Source organism: Penicillium diatomitis (genome assembly GCF_028827545.1).
Source record: "Penicillium diatomitis strain IBT 30728 chromosome Unknown utg000003l_segment0_segment0, whole genome shotgun sequence".
NCBI classification, from domain to species: Eukaryota; Fungi; Ascomycota; class Eurotiomycetes; order Eurotiales; family Aspergillaceae; genus Penicillium; species Penicillium diatomitis.
The window spans coordinates 1,144,914-1,162,084 of NW_026623175.1; the positions used below are offsets into that span (position 1 = coordinate 1,144,914).

The 17,171-nt window shown below is 52.5% G+C and overlaps 4 protein-coding genes across 4 annotated transcripts; 2 read left to right on the plus strand and 2 right to left on the minus strand.

Annotated features, from left to right (window-relative positions):
* Nucleotides 1-441: 441 nt before the first annotated feature.
* On the plus strand, nucleotides 442-5,612 carry N7539_002634 (uncharacterized protein; the record flags this gene model as incomplete). The annotated part of the gene is given in 2 exon segments (XM_056932237.1): nucleotides 442-1,310; nucleotides 1,325-5,612. The coding sequence occupies 2 exon segments, from the start codon at nucleotides 442-444 to the stop codon at nucleotides 5,610-5,612; spliced, it is 5,157 nt and encodes a 1,718-aa protein (XP_056792196.1).
* A 636-nt stretch (nucleotides 5,613-6,248) lies between these two features.
* Nucleotides 6,249-9,226, minus strand: N7539_002635 (DEAD/DEAH box helicase; the record flags this gene model as incomplete). Its single annotated transcript, XM_056932238.1, has 2 exons — nucleotides 6,249-8,883; nucleotides 8,958-9,226. 2 exons carry the CDS (start codon nucleotides 9,224-9,226, stop codon nucleotides 6,249-6,251), a joined length of 2,904 nt encoding a protein of 967 aa, XP_056792197.1.
* Nucleotides 9,227-9,756: 530 nt separating this feature from the next.
* On the minus strand, nucleotides 9,757-11,440 carry N7539_002636 (uncharacterized protein; the record flags this gene model as incomplete). Its single annotated transcript, XM_056932239.1, has 2 exons — nucleotides 9,757-11,089; nucleotides 11,208-11,440. The coding sequence occupies 2 exons, from the start codon at nucleotides 11,438-11,440 to the stop codon at nucleotides 9,757-9,759; spliced, it is 1,566 nt and encodes a 521-aa protein (XP_056792198.1).
* A 1,215-nt stretch (nucleotides 11,441-12,655) lies between these two features.
* On the plus strand, nucleotides 12,656-13,154 carry N7539_002637 (uncharacterized protein; the record flags this gene model as incomplete). The annotated part of the gene is made up of 2 exons (XM_056932240.1): nucleotides 12,656-12,673; nucleotides 12,948-13,154. The coding sequence occupies 2 exons, from the start codon at nucleotides 12,656-12,658 to the stop codon at nucleotides 13,152-13,154; spliced, it is 225 nt and encodes a 74-aa protein (XP_056792199.1).
* Nucleotides 13,155-17,171: the final 4,017 nt, after the last annotated feature.

Consider the following 17,171-nt stretch of genomic DNA (forward strand, 5'->3'; position numbering starts at 1 on the left):
CGACGGTTTCCCTGGCAGCGCCGCCTTGCTCAGGCGCTGGCTTATCGGCAGATCAGACCCTCATGGCCCCGGACCCAAACCCCCCGTCGCCCGCTCTTCATCCATCTTGTTTACATCTGTGCACTTGCCCCTCCACCGGGTTCATGTCTCTCCAAGGTTGTCCGCTCAGGACCCCAAGTAGACACTCTAGCGAGTCGAAGGCGTGCGGCTTTCGTGACCTTTCCAGGTGATCGATTCTCTGTGGTACGTGTGTGTGTGTGCCCGCACAGATAACCCGCGATCCCGCGATATCTATCCCCCGACCGATGACGAAACCATCCTCCAACAACCCCCCAAACAAATATTCGCAGTGAGAAAGGGTCGGAGGAAAGAAGATTCACCGCGAAGCCACATCGAATCGATGATATCTGCTCACACGTTACCACCGTGCTATAGATATCCATGCCCGCTCTCGCTACGCCAACACGCCCCTCCAACCGGGGAGGGAGTGTCAAAGCATCGCCGGCGAAGCCCCTGGACATTGGACAGCCGTTGGGGATCCACGACACGAACACGGTTCGCTCCCGTGTGCGCCAGTGGCAACAACAAGGTGGTGGGGTGATTACCATCAATGATGGAACGTATGATGACGATGGAGATGAAAATCAAAATCAGCCCAGGCCACTACCTGCTTCCGCCAAAGCGAAACCGGATCAGGTAGAAAAGCCCGACACGGAGAAGGAGCGCGCAGCGGAGAATGGCCTGGACTTGGAAGCGCGGAAGGAAGAGAAAAAACCCAAAGAAAAGGACAAGGTACCCGCCGTTCGCAAACGAAGTCATAGTACTCCTCGAAAGCGGGTGATTAGCGACGAGCATTGGAGGAAGAATCGATCCTCGACGCAGACACCCTCGCGCAATCTACCGGCGCCACGACGAATCAATGAGTATACGACAAATGGCGGCGCTGGGTCACCACGGGCCAGGAGAGAGATTCATAAAGATGTGCTGGACAAAACGCGGGACCCGCCCAAATTCAAGCACTATCGGATTCAAAATGGCTCCCCACCGACGGTGGACGAACGAAGACATTCCGCCAGTAGAAAGGATGTCGACTCCGTCACCGACAGCGAATGTGCAGGAGAGCATCCTGGTTCAGTGATGGCGTCAGAGATGCCGAGCGACATGTCCAAAATCACGAGTCTTCCCGAAGACACGGAGTGGGCGAAGAGTGAAGCCGACTTTACGGAGCTTTCTCGACGACGCGCTCGAGGACCTTCCAAACCTCCGAAAGGAGGCATTTTCGCGCACATGCTGGACGAGTCTCGAAAAATGTTCAAGCTCCCAGAGCCAGAGCCGCCGAGGCCAACTCCCCCCCGGCAGGGACGAGGGGAGCGAAAATCGAAGCCTGGCTGTCGGAAACACCCGATCCATTTGTCGAAACTAATAATCCGAAGACTGACATGCCTGGACCCCTGGATATTAAATCCGCACGCGCGAGGCGGTCCCAGCGGATTGTGGACGAGATCGCGACAAGCAATCCCATGTCAGATATTTCTCACGATAGTGAGGCTCGCCCAAAGAGCAGTGGTTCGAGACCAAAAAGCTCACATAGTCGACATTCCACCCACTCGGAAGGGTCTTGTGCAACGAAAGATGATGGTCGGGCGCCTCAAGGAAGCCATGCGAGTAGTGTTGAGAAGCCCCTCGCGCTCAGAATCCGGCGTGACAAGGAGAAGGCACATGAACCCTCAGAAATAGATAGCTTGGCACCGTCCGAGTCAGACTTTCAACCATTCTCCGACGGCGGTTCTGAGGTTTCGGGGAACAACGCGCCTGTCCCAGTTGGTCTCAAGAGACCATTTCCCAGCACGGGGCTACACAGATTGTCTACAATTGCATCGAGGGATACACTTAGCACTCTGCCTGAGGAGACCACTGTTTCGGAGAAGGATCCCGCGGAGCAGAAACGTCCCCTTACTGCCGAAGAAGCTGAAGAAGCCGCCGAAAAGGTGGATCACTTTGATCCCAATTCCTTACCCGGGGTAACGTCACAACTTCAGCGGCGCCTCACCACACATAAAGACCTCATGTCTGTCCTCTCTGTGTCCACTTCCAGGGGTGGCAGTACTCGGTCCCGCAGAAGTGTGCGCTCCAACAGGAGCCGTATAGCTCACGCCACCATTTCTGACCTCTTGGCTGAGCTTCGTGCGGACGAAGTCAAGTATATGCGTGAGCTGAAGACTCTAGTCGGTGGAGTAGTCCCGGTCTTGCTCACTTGTGTACTTTCTCGGTCGGACTCGGCCATCGCAGCAGGATTGTTTCGACCCTCTTTAGACCCCAAAGATGATCTCAACTTCTCGAAGCCAATAGTGAACATGGGCGTCGCTACGGAGCGTCTCAAAACTCTACACAAGAGGATCCCCCAGGAAGACGTTGATGCTTTGCTAGCATGGGCACAGGGTGCTCAACGGGTATATCGTGAATATTTAAAGGCATGGCGGCTCGGGTTCAAAGATGTTATCGTCAACTTGGCTCCCTTGGAAGAGGGTGACGTCGATGGCAACGCTGACACGAAAAGTTTGGATGAAGGTATGGAGCGCGATGACCAGGGTGACATCATTGGCGCCAATGGCGAGAAGGTGGATGTCGCCTATCTGCTGAAACGGCCTCTGGTGCGCTTGAAGTATCTCGCCAAAACCTTCAAGGGAATTAACAATTTACAGCCATCCGCAAAGGCTGAGGATATTGCTACGGCTTATGCGTCACTAGTGGCCGAGGCTCGCAAGCGAGCGCGCGACGAAAGAGCACGGCTAGAAGACGAATCTGCCGCGAGTATTGATCCAACCCGAGCCCGAGATCCGATGACATTAGGCCTGTCCAGTAATGTTGTCGTCGACCAGACTCGTCGCGTGCGAGCCCGCGATTTCTTCAATCTCTCTTTCTACCACTCAAGCGGCCAATTGATTGACTGCCGGGCTGAACTTCTTTACCGCGACAACACATCAAGCAATGGCCCAGGCGGAGATTTGCTGATATGTGAAATTGACCATTCTGAGCGATGGCTCCTTTTCCCACCAATGGATCTTCGATGCGTGTCTGCTCGGGTTGGAGACAGCAAGGGAGAAATTGTTGTCATGCTCCGTAGCGCCCCCGAAGATGAAAGATATTGGCAAGAGTTGATATCTCTTCGCATTGACGAAGTCGACATTGTTCTCGAGTGGGTATCATTATTGGGACAGGATCCCATTCCGCCCGCTCTTTGCAGAAGCCAGAGCTTCATCAGTCGGGCCAAGCAGCACAAGTCTCGTCGGTCTGATGTTGCCGATTCGTCACCGCGTGCCAACAGCAGTGATGTCGAAGTGCCGATTGGCGAGAAGGTAGCCAGAAAACGGCGATCGCTTACGCCAAAGGATCACACAACATCTTCAAACATCTCGACCTCCTCCGTTACAGACCTTAGATGCTCTGTGCTTTCGGCAACCTCTCACGAAACGGAGAACTCCACAATTAGCGATGACACCGCTAGCAAAGGCACGACACGCCCTGGTCTACCACAGCTGCCTTCGACCATGTCTGAAAAATCTGTGGGAGCATTGAAAAGATCCAAGGCCAAGAGACATTCACGACATGCCGACAGTCCCAATCCAGGGACATCATTGCCCCAGACTGGTCACATTGCGCAGCCTACGGATGCAGGCCTGTCGGTGCAAACACGGTTCTATGGGAATGGGGCCAATACCCATGAGACCACTTCGGTCAAGGAGACCACGCCCAAGAAGGCAGCTCACGCCCCACGCCCGCGAGAATCGCCAGAAAAAGAGTCTCCCCGAGTTTCCTCGACACCTTCTGCATACCTGCCAATGATCCCCAAGATTCGCAGCAGTAGCAGCCAAACGCATTTGTCTTCTCCATCGACGCCGACGCATGAAGAAGAGGAAGATTATCCTCCTCTGGACGCACTGCCGGAGTCACCGGCCTTTGAGACTCCTAGCCGTTCCGAGAGGCGAAAGTCGAGACGCAAGTCTAAACATGAAGAATCACCTCCTCCGCCGCCCCCTCACCGCACCCCCAGCTCCTCTCCAAACAAGCTCTCCAACAGTCCAATTCTTCCTGCGTCAGGCCACCGAATCAAACGCCGTGGCTCTTCCCCCCTGAAACACGAATATGAGCCATCCACTGCATCTGATTACTCCGAGACGGACTCTGAGGCCTCTACTGTGCGACACTACACATACTCTTCCTCCGACAGCTCTGAATCAGGAAGTGATTCGGCATCTTGCTCATCTTTCTCAGACGATGAGGAGGACGAGATTGAGCCGCCGAAGCCTGTACTTCCACAGCCAAGTGCTTCTGACGCGAGCTCATTATCACCTTCCAATTCGGTCTCTCAGGGTGGTTACCGGACTGTCCCGCTTCAGCCAACAAAGTCGACCAAAGCCCTTGCAACGGTGTTTGCCTGGTCAGACAAGGGGAGCTGGGATAGTCTGGTGCCGGATGAATGCTCGGTTGTCGTCAGTCCAGGTCTGATCGAAGCCTTCAATGTCGGAAATGGCATGAATCCAAGCGCCCCTGATCGAGCCTATCCCCATCTGAAACCTGTGATCTCAATGGAGCTTACGCCTCTGGTACCGATCCGTAGGGGTACCGCAATTGACATAAGCATTCGTTCACCCCCGACTGACCGGTCGAAAATGACGTCGAGCAACAACATTATGTTCCGCTCCCGAAACCCCGATGAGTGCGATGCCCTTTACAGCCTTATCAATCAAGCTCGACTGAACAATCCAACATACATCGCCTTGCAGAACGCACGGGGTCCAATGTACGACAACTTCGTGCCCGACTTTGAGCAGCCCACCGAGAAAGCCGCGAGCAATTGGTTTGGATTCCCTCGACGTCGAAAGAGCTACCGCGCGTCTGACTCTCCTCGCTCTCTTGCCGAGGGTTCTGAAAGTAGCGTTGGTACCATGAGCAGCGCCTTCTCCGCGCTCAAGCGCTTCCGTGGCGGAAGCAAGATGTTCAATATCTCGCGGTCGACAGTCATTTCACGAAGTGGCCGGGAGGACAGCCTGTACTCCAGCTCTGGCGCTTCTTCCGATCCATCGCCATCGTCGGGAATTGGCCGCATCGCTGCCGCAATTAAGGGCGCTGACGGGATTGGTCTGTCGAACGCGAAGATTCGTCTCTATCTGCGCGAGACAGCCTCCAAATGGCGGGATATGGGTGCGGCAAGGTTGACAATTATGCCTGCACCGCCCAAGAACTCTCCCTCTCGACCAGGTACCGCTGTCAGCTCTGCCACTGAAGACTTGAAGGACGACAGGGAGGAGAGCGCGTCGCCCCCCAGTTCTGGCGCAACCACTCCACGCCGTGATGCAGAATCTGAGAAACGTATCATTATTCGAGGCAAGACGCGAGGGGAAATCTTGTTGGATGTCTGTTTACCCGAGAGCTCTTTTGAGAGGGTGGCACGCACTGGGATTGCCGTGTCAGTCTACGAGGAGAACGAGGGAGGTGTGATCGCCAAGCAGGGTGGTGTCGGTACCGGTACGCAGCGGATTTACATGCTTCAATTGAAGTCTGAAGCCGAAGCTGCATATACCTTTGGTCTTGTGGGTAAACTGCGGTATTAGGTCTGCCGCACGTGAGCCCCAGGCGGGTGTATCCAGGTAGGACTTCGGCATTAGAGATACTCTGGAGCTTTGGATTCCAGTTGAGATGACTTTATCGGAGCAACTTTTGATGGCTCCGAGATTCCGTCTTTGCTTTTTTTCTCTTCTCATTTCATCGAACATACTTCCATTCTTGTGCCTCATGTTCTTTGGACTATTTCACTCTGCGGGCAATTTGCAGGTGAATACCAGTTGGCATCGCATTCTTCCTTTCTGTCTTCCTATGATAACCCCCCTTGTTTTTATTTCCATGTATACTTTTTATCTCGGCCATGTTGCCCTGCGTGCTAAAGTAGGTAGATCTGAAGGAATAAGATGATTTTTCGAAGTCAGCACTAATTAGCTTGTATTCCTCCAATTTTCTTTCGTAATGGTATGGGGTGGCTCCTCTTTCTATATGCTCAGACTATTGTGGACTTCATACGACCATGTTACCAGCTCCATCTTTATGAGGAATTCTCGCTTGTAAGATTGTGCAAAGTGTGGCAGGGTCTTCAACCCTTCCAAATCATACATTCATAGCTTTGAGCAATCGGGTATATCACCTGTGTTCTAAGAACGAAAATAAAAGAAACAGTTAACCCAGCCATGTGCCAATTAATCATCTACTACAACCGGCGCGGGACTCTCAACTTGAGCTCCACTCGTCTTCTTGAAGATATAGCCGATCTGATTACACTCGTCCCTGAGCAAATCAACGAGAATATCATCATCGATCGCGGCCGCAATCTCATCAACATCGTCGTCATTGCCGCCAACCAGTAGCAGCGAGGGATCAACATGAGAGTATTGCGCCAGAGATTGATGCATCTTGTCCTTTTGCGACTTCGTCTTGGTCTTGCCGTGCGCGCCGGTCTTTCTTCCACGACGCGCCATTTCGCGGATTTCACGCTCTTGTTTCTCCATGTCCACTTCTGAGGCTTTCATGAGTGAAGAGAACTCCGGTAGACCCTTGTCGTCGTCATCGTCATCGTCTTCTTTGTCTTCTTCTTCTTCTTGATCGGACGGGGGGTCGCTGAGGTCCGAGAGCCCAGAGTCGGCATTTTCCTTGGGCGTCATGGTGCCGGACAGGACGGGTGCAACGCCCTTGCCACCGCAATCACATCCCAACAGATCGTGTGTTTGACAGGCACTTTCCTCATCAAGGCGGAACAGATCGCGCAGTTCAGCCGTTGAGAATTGCGACACGCTATCCTTGTGCTCCATGACACTGTCAGCAAGACCCAACTTGGTCACTTGGCGCTGCCAGATCTTTTCCTCCAGGCTACCCTTGAGAACCACACGATATATACGACAGTGGTTCTTCTGTCCATCGCGGTGTATGCGAGCCATCGCTTGAATATCAGTGGCTGGATTCCAGTCCACGTCAAAGAGGATCAGACGGCTAGCGCCTATGAGATTCAGACCGGTGCCGCCTGCCTTTGCGGACAGCAAAAATGCAAAGCAAGCATCTGCCGGAAGACGATTGAAATCATCAACAAGTGGCTGGCGTTTTTGTGCAGGAGTACTACCGTCTAAACGAAGGAACGGGAGACCGAGAGACGTGAGTAGGGTTGCGAGGAGTGTCAAAGTTGATGTGTAATTGGATACAAGAACAATCTTTTCGGACGTCTTTGATCGCAAGCTGTCGAGGATCTGATCTAAAACGCGAATCTTGGCGCTTGCAGAAGCAGATAATTGCCGTGCAAGCTTTGGAGGAAGAGAGGATATTAGAGCGCTGATTGTTTCGTTCGGTGAGTCATCGGTGTTCGTCGCGGATAGGAGTGAAGGACTGTTGCACAGCTTCTTCAATATAGTGATCAGTTGCAGCGCACTTTCGGCATTGCCCATTGCGGTTTGGAAAACCGGTGATTGAAGCACGGCTTTGTATATATTGACCTGGGTACGGGTCGGTTTGCAGAAGAGGACGTATTCAGACTTGGGCGGGAGATACTTGGACAAGATATCGGCCGTCCTGCGAAGAATGAACTTGGACGTCAGTTCTCGAAGGTCCTCGCTCCGAGACTCGCCTTTCTCAATGTCTTTCTTCGTAGCCTCGGGTTGTCGACTTCGTACAATGGGAGTTTCAAACTCTCGAATGAAAGACTTGAAGTTACCCAGAACACCAGGATTGACCAAATCAACAGCCGCGAAGAATTCCTTCAGATCATTCTGAATGGGGGTTCCAGACAAGATCACTCTCTTCGCGGCATTGAGCGACTGGATTGCCTGGCCGCTCTTGTTCTGCAACGTTTTCAAGCGATGTCCTTCATCTGCGATAACAATGTCGACGCCAACGCCCCTGGCCAAGCCTTCCTGCACAGTCCTCAGCTTCTCATAGCCCACAATCATGATACTGTAAGCTCTTCCTTTCGTGAAGTCGGTGAGACGTTTGCGCTTGTCGTCAAAAACGAATACGCCAATTCTCTCGTTGCCGAGCCATTTGCGAAATTCCTTTCGCCAATTGTTGATGAGTGTCACAGGGCACACAATCAGTGCCTTTTTAATAACAGGCGCCTCTCCGTAAATGGGATTCTGCTTGAGCAATGTCCACAGCAGGGCGATGGTCTGCAGGGTTTTGCCTAACCCCATGTCATCTGCTAGGATGGCTCCTTCCCCATTAAAGTCTCGCATGCCCATCACACACTCGTATAGAAATTTCACGCCTTCACGCTGGTGTGGTCGTAAACTCTTCGTAAGCAGCGGATCAACAACAACGTCAACGATCTGCTTGCCGTGGGGCACAGTCTTGGGCCGGGGCATAACCAGGGCTCCTTTGGCGAATGGATCGTGTCTCGGAGTCACCGGTCCAGAACTTGACGCAGAGTTCACATCATTCTGAAGAAGCGGTGTCTTGTACGCCCCCAGTGTCCTTGCGGGCTTGCCTGTGGATGCTCCATCTTTGGTGAGCGAAGAAGTGTAGCTCGGTCCGGTAGGCAACATTCGTCTCTGCGGCTCGTTCCTCGTCATCGTTGGAAGGGATGTCTTCGCAGGGGGTTTTGTTGGAGCGACGGCGGGCTTTGGATCAATTGAGCCTTTTTTGGATGCTAGATATTCCCCTCGTGGAATCTCGGAGTCTATCTCGACCTCTTTGCCGGCAATGTAGAGCATTTTTCCAGGTTCAAGTTCCGCTTCGTATGCCACTCGTCCCATGTCTTTACCTCCAATATCGCGTAAATGTAAGAAGCCTCCCCGCACGGCGATTATTCCGTCCCCATCCCACGTTTTGTTCTTCTTTGCGGTTGGTTTTCGCCTGGATGAAACACGAAGTCAGTCCCGAGTCGTGCCGTGAATAGCAATGGCAATTTCCAACGTCCAAAAACTCACCACAGAGCATTGAAAAACCTCTCGAAGACGGCATCATCGTGAGGTGCCGACTGAGTCGTCGCTCTGCTTGAGTCTTCTTGGCCCACATTTTTGACTTGTGAAAGTGGCTTGCGGCTCCTTGGGGATGATCTCGTCGGCAACAAATATTCACTCTGCACCTCCTCCTTCGACAATCGGACTTTCTTTGCCGGGGGATCAGTCACGTCGTCTGCTTGTACTGATGAATCTGCTTTCCTAATCAGAGGGGGTTTGAAGGGCTTGAAAACCATTTCGACTCGTGAATGATGGTTCTTGATAAGACGCGGGTCAACCAAGCCATTGCGCGTTAATGGGAGCGCGTGATCACATGATCTGGCATCTGCCACTATGAACCTTCCGTAGCGCACCAGAGGGCCGTAACAAGTAGAACGGCACCCTGTCAGTTGGACACGAACTCCGCGACCAGTCCTTTTAAGTTGCCTTTCAACTTTACGTGAAGTCTCATCAATACAGTACGAAAGTGATTTATATGAAATGGAGATTCAACGCTTGCATCAGGAAAAAAAGATTGAAGTTTGCTTTCTGGGAATCAAAAAGGAATGGACTAAATACAGTCATGGCGAGTGTCATTAGAGAAGATATTCAAAGCACCAGATCTGTTCGAAGGGAAAAAGGCCGAGTGCGCCGTCACCATAGAAGGGACCTGCCCGAATAAGAAGCAGTTGGACGACATCTCAACAGTTGTCCTTCAGGCTTTTGTACAATATTGGAGCTCATTTTCATTTTTTTTTTTCACGTTCACGATGCATCAGGTTTGATTTCACTTGGCTTCTTCGGCAAGCGCCTTGTCGGTCAAAGGGATGTGCTTGGGACCCTCGTAGGATCCTTGGCGAACAAACCACCAGGCGGTGATGAAGATTGTGAGACTGCCGGTCATGAGGCTGGCATAGTTCATCGAGGCAGCCTCGACGGGGACTCCGTAAGGGAAGCAGAAGATGACCACGAAGGCCAGGATGTAGATGCAGGACAAAATGTTGACGATGTATCCAACGGTGTTATTCATAAAGAAGAATCCGGGGACAAACGAGGATCGGCGGCTCAAGATGTGAGGGAAAATAGCCATGAAGTAAGACAGCGAAGACAGCTGGACAAAGCAGCCGACAAAGGCGCTGAAGGCAGTGGTTGAGCCAAGGTAGATGCAAGCCAAGACGGTGATGATCCCGCCACAGGCGAGAGTCGCGTTGAAAGGATTGTGGAAGGTGCCGTTGATGCGGCCCATCCACTGAGGGAAAGGAGTGGCGCGGTCACGGGCGAGAGTCCACAAGGTCCGGCCGGCGGTGATATAGCATCCGGAGGAAGTGATCAAGGTCGGGATGAAGGCGAGGATCAGCAGACCGAGGGCACCGCCACGGGAGCCGGTAGCCTGGTAGTAGATCTCGGCCAAGGGGAAGTTATAAGAGCTCGAGGTCACGCTGTCCAAGTCCTGAATGGAATAGAAGATGGCAATCATATACAGAATTCCGGTGGTGAAGCCGACAGCCATCTGGGCCAGCACGGCCTTGGGAATGTTTCGGCTGGGTTGGGGAATCTCCTCGGCCAAGTGAGAGGAGCAGTCCGGTGTGCCCACACTGTACGCACCGTTCAGCATACCCATGACGAACACGAAACCTTGGGAAGTATATCCGGTGCCGTTGCTCCAGGTTTGCCAGATATCCTTGTCGGAACGGTACGCATTACCATTGACATGGGGCATGACGGCGCAGACAATGATGGTGATGAAGACGCCAGACAGGATGAAGAACATGCCGATGTTTCCGATATGCGGCAACCACCGGTTCATGAAGAGGACGATGGCGCAGCAAACCCAGGTGCAGACCAGGAAACCCACAAAGACATTCCAGGTTTGGGGGACAAAGCCCGGGTTCATCAAGGCGTACATGGACACCGTTTGCTGAGACATGATCAAACTCATCGAGGCCGCACCGAGCACCCATGCGAGACAGTTCCACCAACCGGCGAAGAAACCGCATGCGCGTCCATACTTGCCTGCCGTCACCGAAGCCCAGTGGTAGACACCACTGGCTGACGGCATGCCCGATGCCAGCTCCGCAATGGAAGCCGCAACCATCCAGTAACAGACCGACACCGCGATGCTAATAACATTGAACCGAGTGTTAGTTTCAGACTCAAACTTGGGACTTTTTTTTGATGAGACGCGACAAAGGAAGCAAGGGGGGGGGGGGGGGGGGAGATTGCAAGCATCGGTCGTACAATTCATAGATGGTGGCACCCAACCCACCATTGCTCAACGCCGTCACGACACTGCCACCTTGCGCGATCCAGGTGTTACCCGTAGTCACTGCGATAGCACAGATACTGACGAGGGAGAAGTTTCGCTCCAACTCCTGGACGTGACCGGAGGCATTGACCAACTCTCCTTGATGGTCCTCTGCGACCGTCGACTCTGTCGCTTGGGTCTTTTCGTTGTTATGTTCGGCCGACATCTTCTGTTCTATGTTCCACCTGAGGAGGCTTCACTCGTGATCACACTCGTCGAAGCAGCTGATGGCCGAAAGCTGTATCGCAAAGCGGGCCAATCTCTCTGCTTTGGCACAAGCCGACGATGGGACGTGGAATAGACGAGATGATGCTCAAGGGCTGGGGAGACACGATCCTAAAACAACACGAGGGGATCGATCGAGAGTAGACGAGGCGAGCACGACGGTCGAGGTTTCTTGTACCTCTGTGAGAAAAGAGCGGGAGCAGGGCAGGGCCGTGTAATGTTATTATTATATAGGATCGTCACCACATCGATCGACTTTTAGTCCGGGCAGGCATGACTGCGGGCCCTCCGAGCAGTTGGCAGTTGGCAGTTGGCCCAGCGGAGCATCTGCCAACCACGGCCAGTGTGAGCCCATCATCTCGAGCATCTGGTGCAATGAGAATGGAATGTACACTGGCACACTAGTAGTCTAGTCCAGTGGAATCAGTAATAATGTATGGAAGTAGTAGTGTGGAACAAGAAGAGAGACTCTCGAACTCTCGACATCTGCCCCCTTCCGGGACCGCGCCCGCGTCCCTCCCCCCACAGCGGCCTTTTGGCCACTCTAATCGATTAACCTCCCCCCACTCGATCACCAAATCAACTGCTGTCTGCCCGTCGTGAGATCCACCCGGGGCCAGTTATCTCGAGCGACACGGCGACGATTGGGTCTGCGAGTGCACCACATTGAACACCACCGTGGCACTAGTCATCTCGACCGAATCTAACTTCGACGGAAGGTTTCCTCGGCGTCCCTCGACGTGCATCGACGCCTTACCCAGAAGGGGAGCTTGAGCAGACTGAATTTTCTGCCGTTCGGCAAGGTGCATGATTCGCTCGACGATGTTCGATATCGAAACAGAGAGAGGGAGAGAGAGACCCTCTCCAATCCTCAGGGCCAAAGGATGACTCTGACCGTGACTGCCTCTTCAGTCGCGGCGACCTGAATGTTCGGTGAAGGTCTCGGCAAGGTCTTCGTCGGATCCTGGAGACAGGGACCAAAGACCAAACAAGATATCAGAGCATTGCCTGTGCTTCTTCCTGGGACCCGCTGTTCCACCCTCTCTCTACACTCTACTGTACTACTCTCTGAGTCTCTACAGTACATGCTCTCGTGGTGGGCGAGCTGTGGGGAGGTCTGGTGGAATTGATCGTCTGTTTGTGTACTGTTTCCGGGATGCTCATGGACTTCCAGGTAAACTTTCCCATGTCAGCTACCATTATCAATATCCCTACTTCCTGGGACAGAAGTGATATGCTTCGCCACGTGCGGTGCAGGGAACATTAGACTTGCCGCAGAGAGCAGGCCTCGTTGAGCCCGGCTGATGATGTGGCAAATGCCCTAGAATGGGAGAAATGCTTCCGCACGAGCATCTAGCGCCAAACTACTAGCACTAATGCTGCAACCAGCATTCCTGCAATGTCCCTTGCTGCATGACCCATTGACAGGCTAAACCCATCCGAGACAGGACTCCTGGCGGATTCAAACACGACGGGCTTGCACAGGCACCCTAGTGACCTACTACTACTACTACTACTACTACTACTACTACTACTACTACTACTACTACTACTACTACTACTACTACTACTACTACTACTACTACTACTACTACCACCACTACCAAAACCTCTCACTCGTGGAAGAGGCAACCTTGGAGCAATCTGTTACGTGAACTGTCACTGTATTCGAAAGGGGGAACGGTTGTCTATGATCGATTTCTCGATCCTGGGTCCTCGGCGGGACCGAGACTGGAGTCGCATGCATGAGCTAACGCATTGGAATGCTTCACATGTTCCCCATTTGTCATCTTTCAATCAGGGCTCGGAGACGGGGATGTCTCACCAGCGAGAGGGTCGTCTGAGCTGAGGCCCTCGGGCAAAGCATCACGGAGCCACCGAGGAAGCTTTTCCGGAGGGTCCTCTCAACTTTGTCATGCACGGCTCCTCCGGTTCTGAGATTTGCAACTATTTGAAGTTACGAGACTGGGCTCCCGTCATGGTTGGGTTATTGCTAGAGGCCGCAGTTGGCTACTTGCAGTACTGCGAGGCTAGACCTACTACTACTACTACTACTGGATTTTCTCTTCTAGACACCTCGTTTACCAGTGGACATCACCGGGAACGAAGGCCGAAACCCGCGATCCAGATGCCCTGCATACACTGTTCTTTACGGGCATCTGAGAAGCCGTACCCATTACGTCCAGTATATGTCTGCATGAGTTCCAGAAAACCCAACCTCCTCCAGCCGTGATATGAGAGAAAAGAGGCAATACTAGCCCCGGGCTGGAAATTGCGCCGTTGGACTATCATTACTATGCAACTTCTCGTCCATAAGCGTTGACTGGATAGACGGACTGCAGGTTCACAGCAACTACACCATGAATGTTCAATGTACACCTACAGAGATTTTGAATCGAGTTTCATCGATACCAAACAAACCAGTGGACGGTTCGTCCGTATCGTAAGCGAGCTTTGGCGCTCCTGACACTTCGAACTCGCTTAGCGATGGTGTCAAACGTTCAGCCCGACGCATTTTTGTGGCTGAAGAAGAAAGATGGCGTGTGTGTAGGAGACATTGAAGAAGACGAAAAGAGAAGGCGAGTAAAAGAGACATGATCAAAAAGAATCTAGCCCCTCCACACGCCCTCTCACTACAAGACAAGTGTACTACTGTACATCTGTTAGTTACCAGTTAGTGACCTAACGCACTAATCTTCGTAGATTAGATGAGTGCAGGATTCAGTGGGCGCAGTGGAGGAACAGATTGGGCTAGAGCCCACCACTAGCTTGCCAAGACCTCGGAGAACAATAAACACGGAGCCAATTGTTGTCCGATGCGCGGTTCTTTTTCCTCCTTGGAGGGAGCCACTTCTTGGGGGGAGGTCGGAAATAGAAAGAGAACCTTTTCGTTGCACTAGACTCAACCTGGATAGTCTGGTCACTTTGGGAATCAAAAAAGGAAAAAGACAAATTTGACCAATATGACGAAAGTTTAGCGAGAGAATAAAAAAAAGTCGACTTCATCTCATTGTTCCCGCTAGCCCATATCGAGATATTGGTTCTTTACCAGATCCATGCCCCGGCGCTTTCGGACACGGACCTGTCAAACCCGATCCCCTGAGCTCAACGAGGACTGTACCTCTGTTCATTTTCGGAACAGATGTGACTGACACACGGCCGGGAGTGAGTGTCCGTGGCATTCGTACCTCGGCGTCCGACTCCTGTCCAACTGGGAAACCATGCGAAAAATATTGCACAATGTCCTTGTGAGTCCTTTGTGTGTCTCCAACGGTGGGTTCCTCCGTCCTTCGGCGAGACACGCAAAATGATCTGCACCTTCCCTCCCATCAAGATTGGTGATCCTCCACATTGCAAGGCAGAGACGGGCTTGTACCCAAGGTTCGTGATATGAGGATCAGTGGCCCGCGAGCCAGCGAGAGAACGAGATGGCAGTGTCTTGACTCTTCAGTGCCTCACGTCTGGTGTGTACGGTACAAGTCAGAGAGAGCTATGGACGTGCCGAACGGGCGGGCCCAGATCTGCACAAGGAACCATGGGTGAGAGGAAACGTTGTTATTGCCACGGCCCTCTTGTTGCTCTCAGCCGAGAGCTCCGGTTACATCGAGGATCCGGAGAAGAAAGCGACCTGCTTAGATGAACGCAGCCGTGGGACTCGTGCGACTTCCGAATGCGGGAAAGACAGGCGCTCCACCATCGGGTCCACCCCGATACCTTCTTCTCCACAAGCAGCGACGGATCACCCCCGTACGGAGCAGGGATTCTCGTGCTCACTGAAGGAAAATCGCTCACATCGTAAGACTTGTGATCCCGTGGTGTACAGTTGCACATCTGCGTCTCCTTGGATGGGGCCCGGCTCAGCTGTCTTGTGCTCGATTACCGCTGGATGATGAAGCATCGTTGCCCAGTAGATATTTATACCTTGGACGGTTTTATGCATAGTTCGAACGCTTCTGAAAATGAACCGCGAGGAAGTTTTTGTTCGGGACGGGAGCTTCGCAGGGAGATCCACTTCGTATGTATGTACTTCCAGCTGCGCCATTCTTCGGATAGAATTGATCGTATAACTCTACTCCGAGACTGAGATTGTCGCAGGATCCGAATCACACAGGTGGAAGGGCGTCCACGACGGAGCTGCGTACCAAAACATTCTAGCTCCAGCTTCGCCCGGCAGACTTGCTCTTTACTCGTGTGCATCGTGAGAAATGACGGATCTCCTTGCAGTCTTCCACAATGAAGTCACAGGCGTCGTCAGTCGCCCAAGCTCTAATCTACATCATCTGTTACGGGGGCTACGGACACAAGAGGATGCAAGTCCGAAGCTACTCCCTCTTCTCCATTGGATTCACGGGGGTGAATCATCCCGTCTTGGAGAATTTCTGCACCTGCTGACTGGATCATGTCAAGAAAATGATGATTGGAAAAGACTGTCATGCTCATCGCCCCACGCACAGTGGGCGAGAAGGCTCCTGTAAAAAAGGTGCAGGGATCCAGTATAGAATTCTTTCGTGGTACTTCCAGGGCCCCCACGCTTCATCCATGGAAACTGCAAAGTGATGTACAGGCTCCAACCTTTTTCTCCGGTGGATGTCCCGTGTCAAGTGGTACCAATGTTTCCAGTACGGGGTCGTGCTGGTCGTGGGCCTGAATGTCAAACATGTCAATTGACTCAATGAACAGGGGCTGTCGAAGGAGGCCGTGTGTCGCGGCACCTCGTGAGGCTGGTGCAGTGTGCGCTATCTGCACGCACCCACCAGTACTACTACCTTCTTTTTTGATGCCGATGAAGAGATGGGTAGATGGATCTAGGGACAGATGGTTTTTGCAACCACGGACATGCAATTGGCTAGATTTGACGCGCCTATCTGGAACTATTCGAGTCGTAAACTGGTCCGCTCGGTCATGGCAATTGACTTTGAACCTGCATGTCGCTTAGATCTGGCCCACGTTCAGGAAAGTAGGTGTGTATGTACTACTATGTAGTTAGTAGTTAACAAGGTTACTCCTTCTGTATGCTGAGTCAGTCATACACCATTTACTCCGTAGCCTTGGTGGGAGGCTTATGAGGTGTTCCAGATGTGGAAGGTCACCAGAACGTCGAAAATGCCTATCTCGAATCAGATGTGCCTGACGTCTCGGGCAACGCAGAGACTCATGGCCCAACCTTGACGAGCTCAAAACGACCTGCGGTCTCTCTCGGATGACTTGAAGGGATGACAGCTCGACGATCTTGATCTCGACCCGTTCAGACCGGGCAGAATGAACATCTGATCGAATTGCAAGTCCGCCTCTTATGAATCGGCCTCCCGAATAGTTCTGTCACTGTAGGTTCCAACCAAGAACAGAGCGACTCCTGTCCAATCTCTTTTTGTCTCATGCAACACCAACCTTTACCGTGGATGGAGCTTGCATGTCGACCCACCGCGGTGGGAGTTCCAATCCTGCACTCCACCCCAAACTTAGCATCACGGTTGGCTCTGATGCGCATGCCAGATGAGAATTAATCTTGGGATTTAATTGTGGCCTGGCTGTAGTAATGTCGGTGGTGCCGCTTTAGTTCCTGAGCGCCACAATCCAATCACCGTGTCGTTCTACTCGACACTGGCGAACTTTCCTTTCTGGCTATTCTTCCAATCTCTCGCTGATAGGATTCGATCTTTCGGTAGATGTGC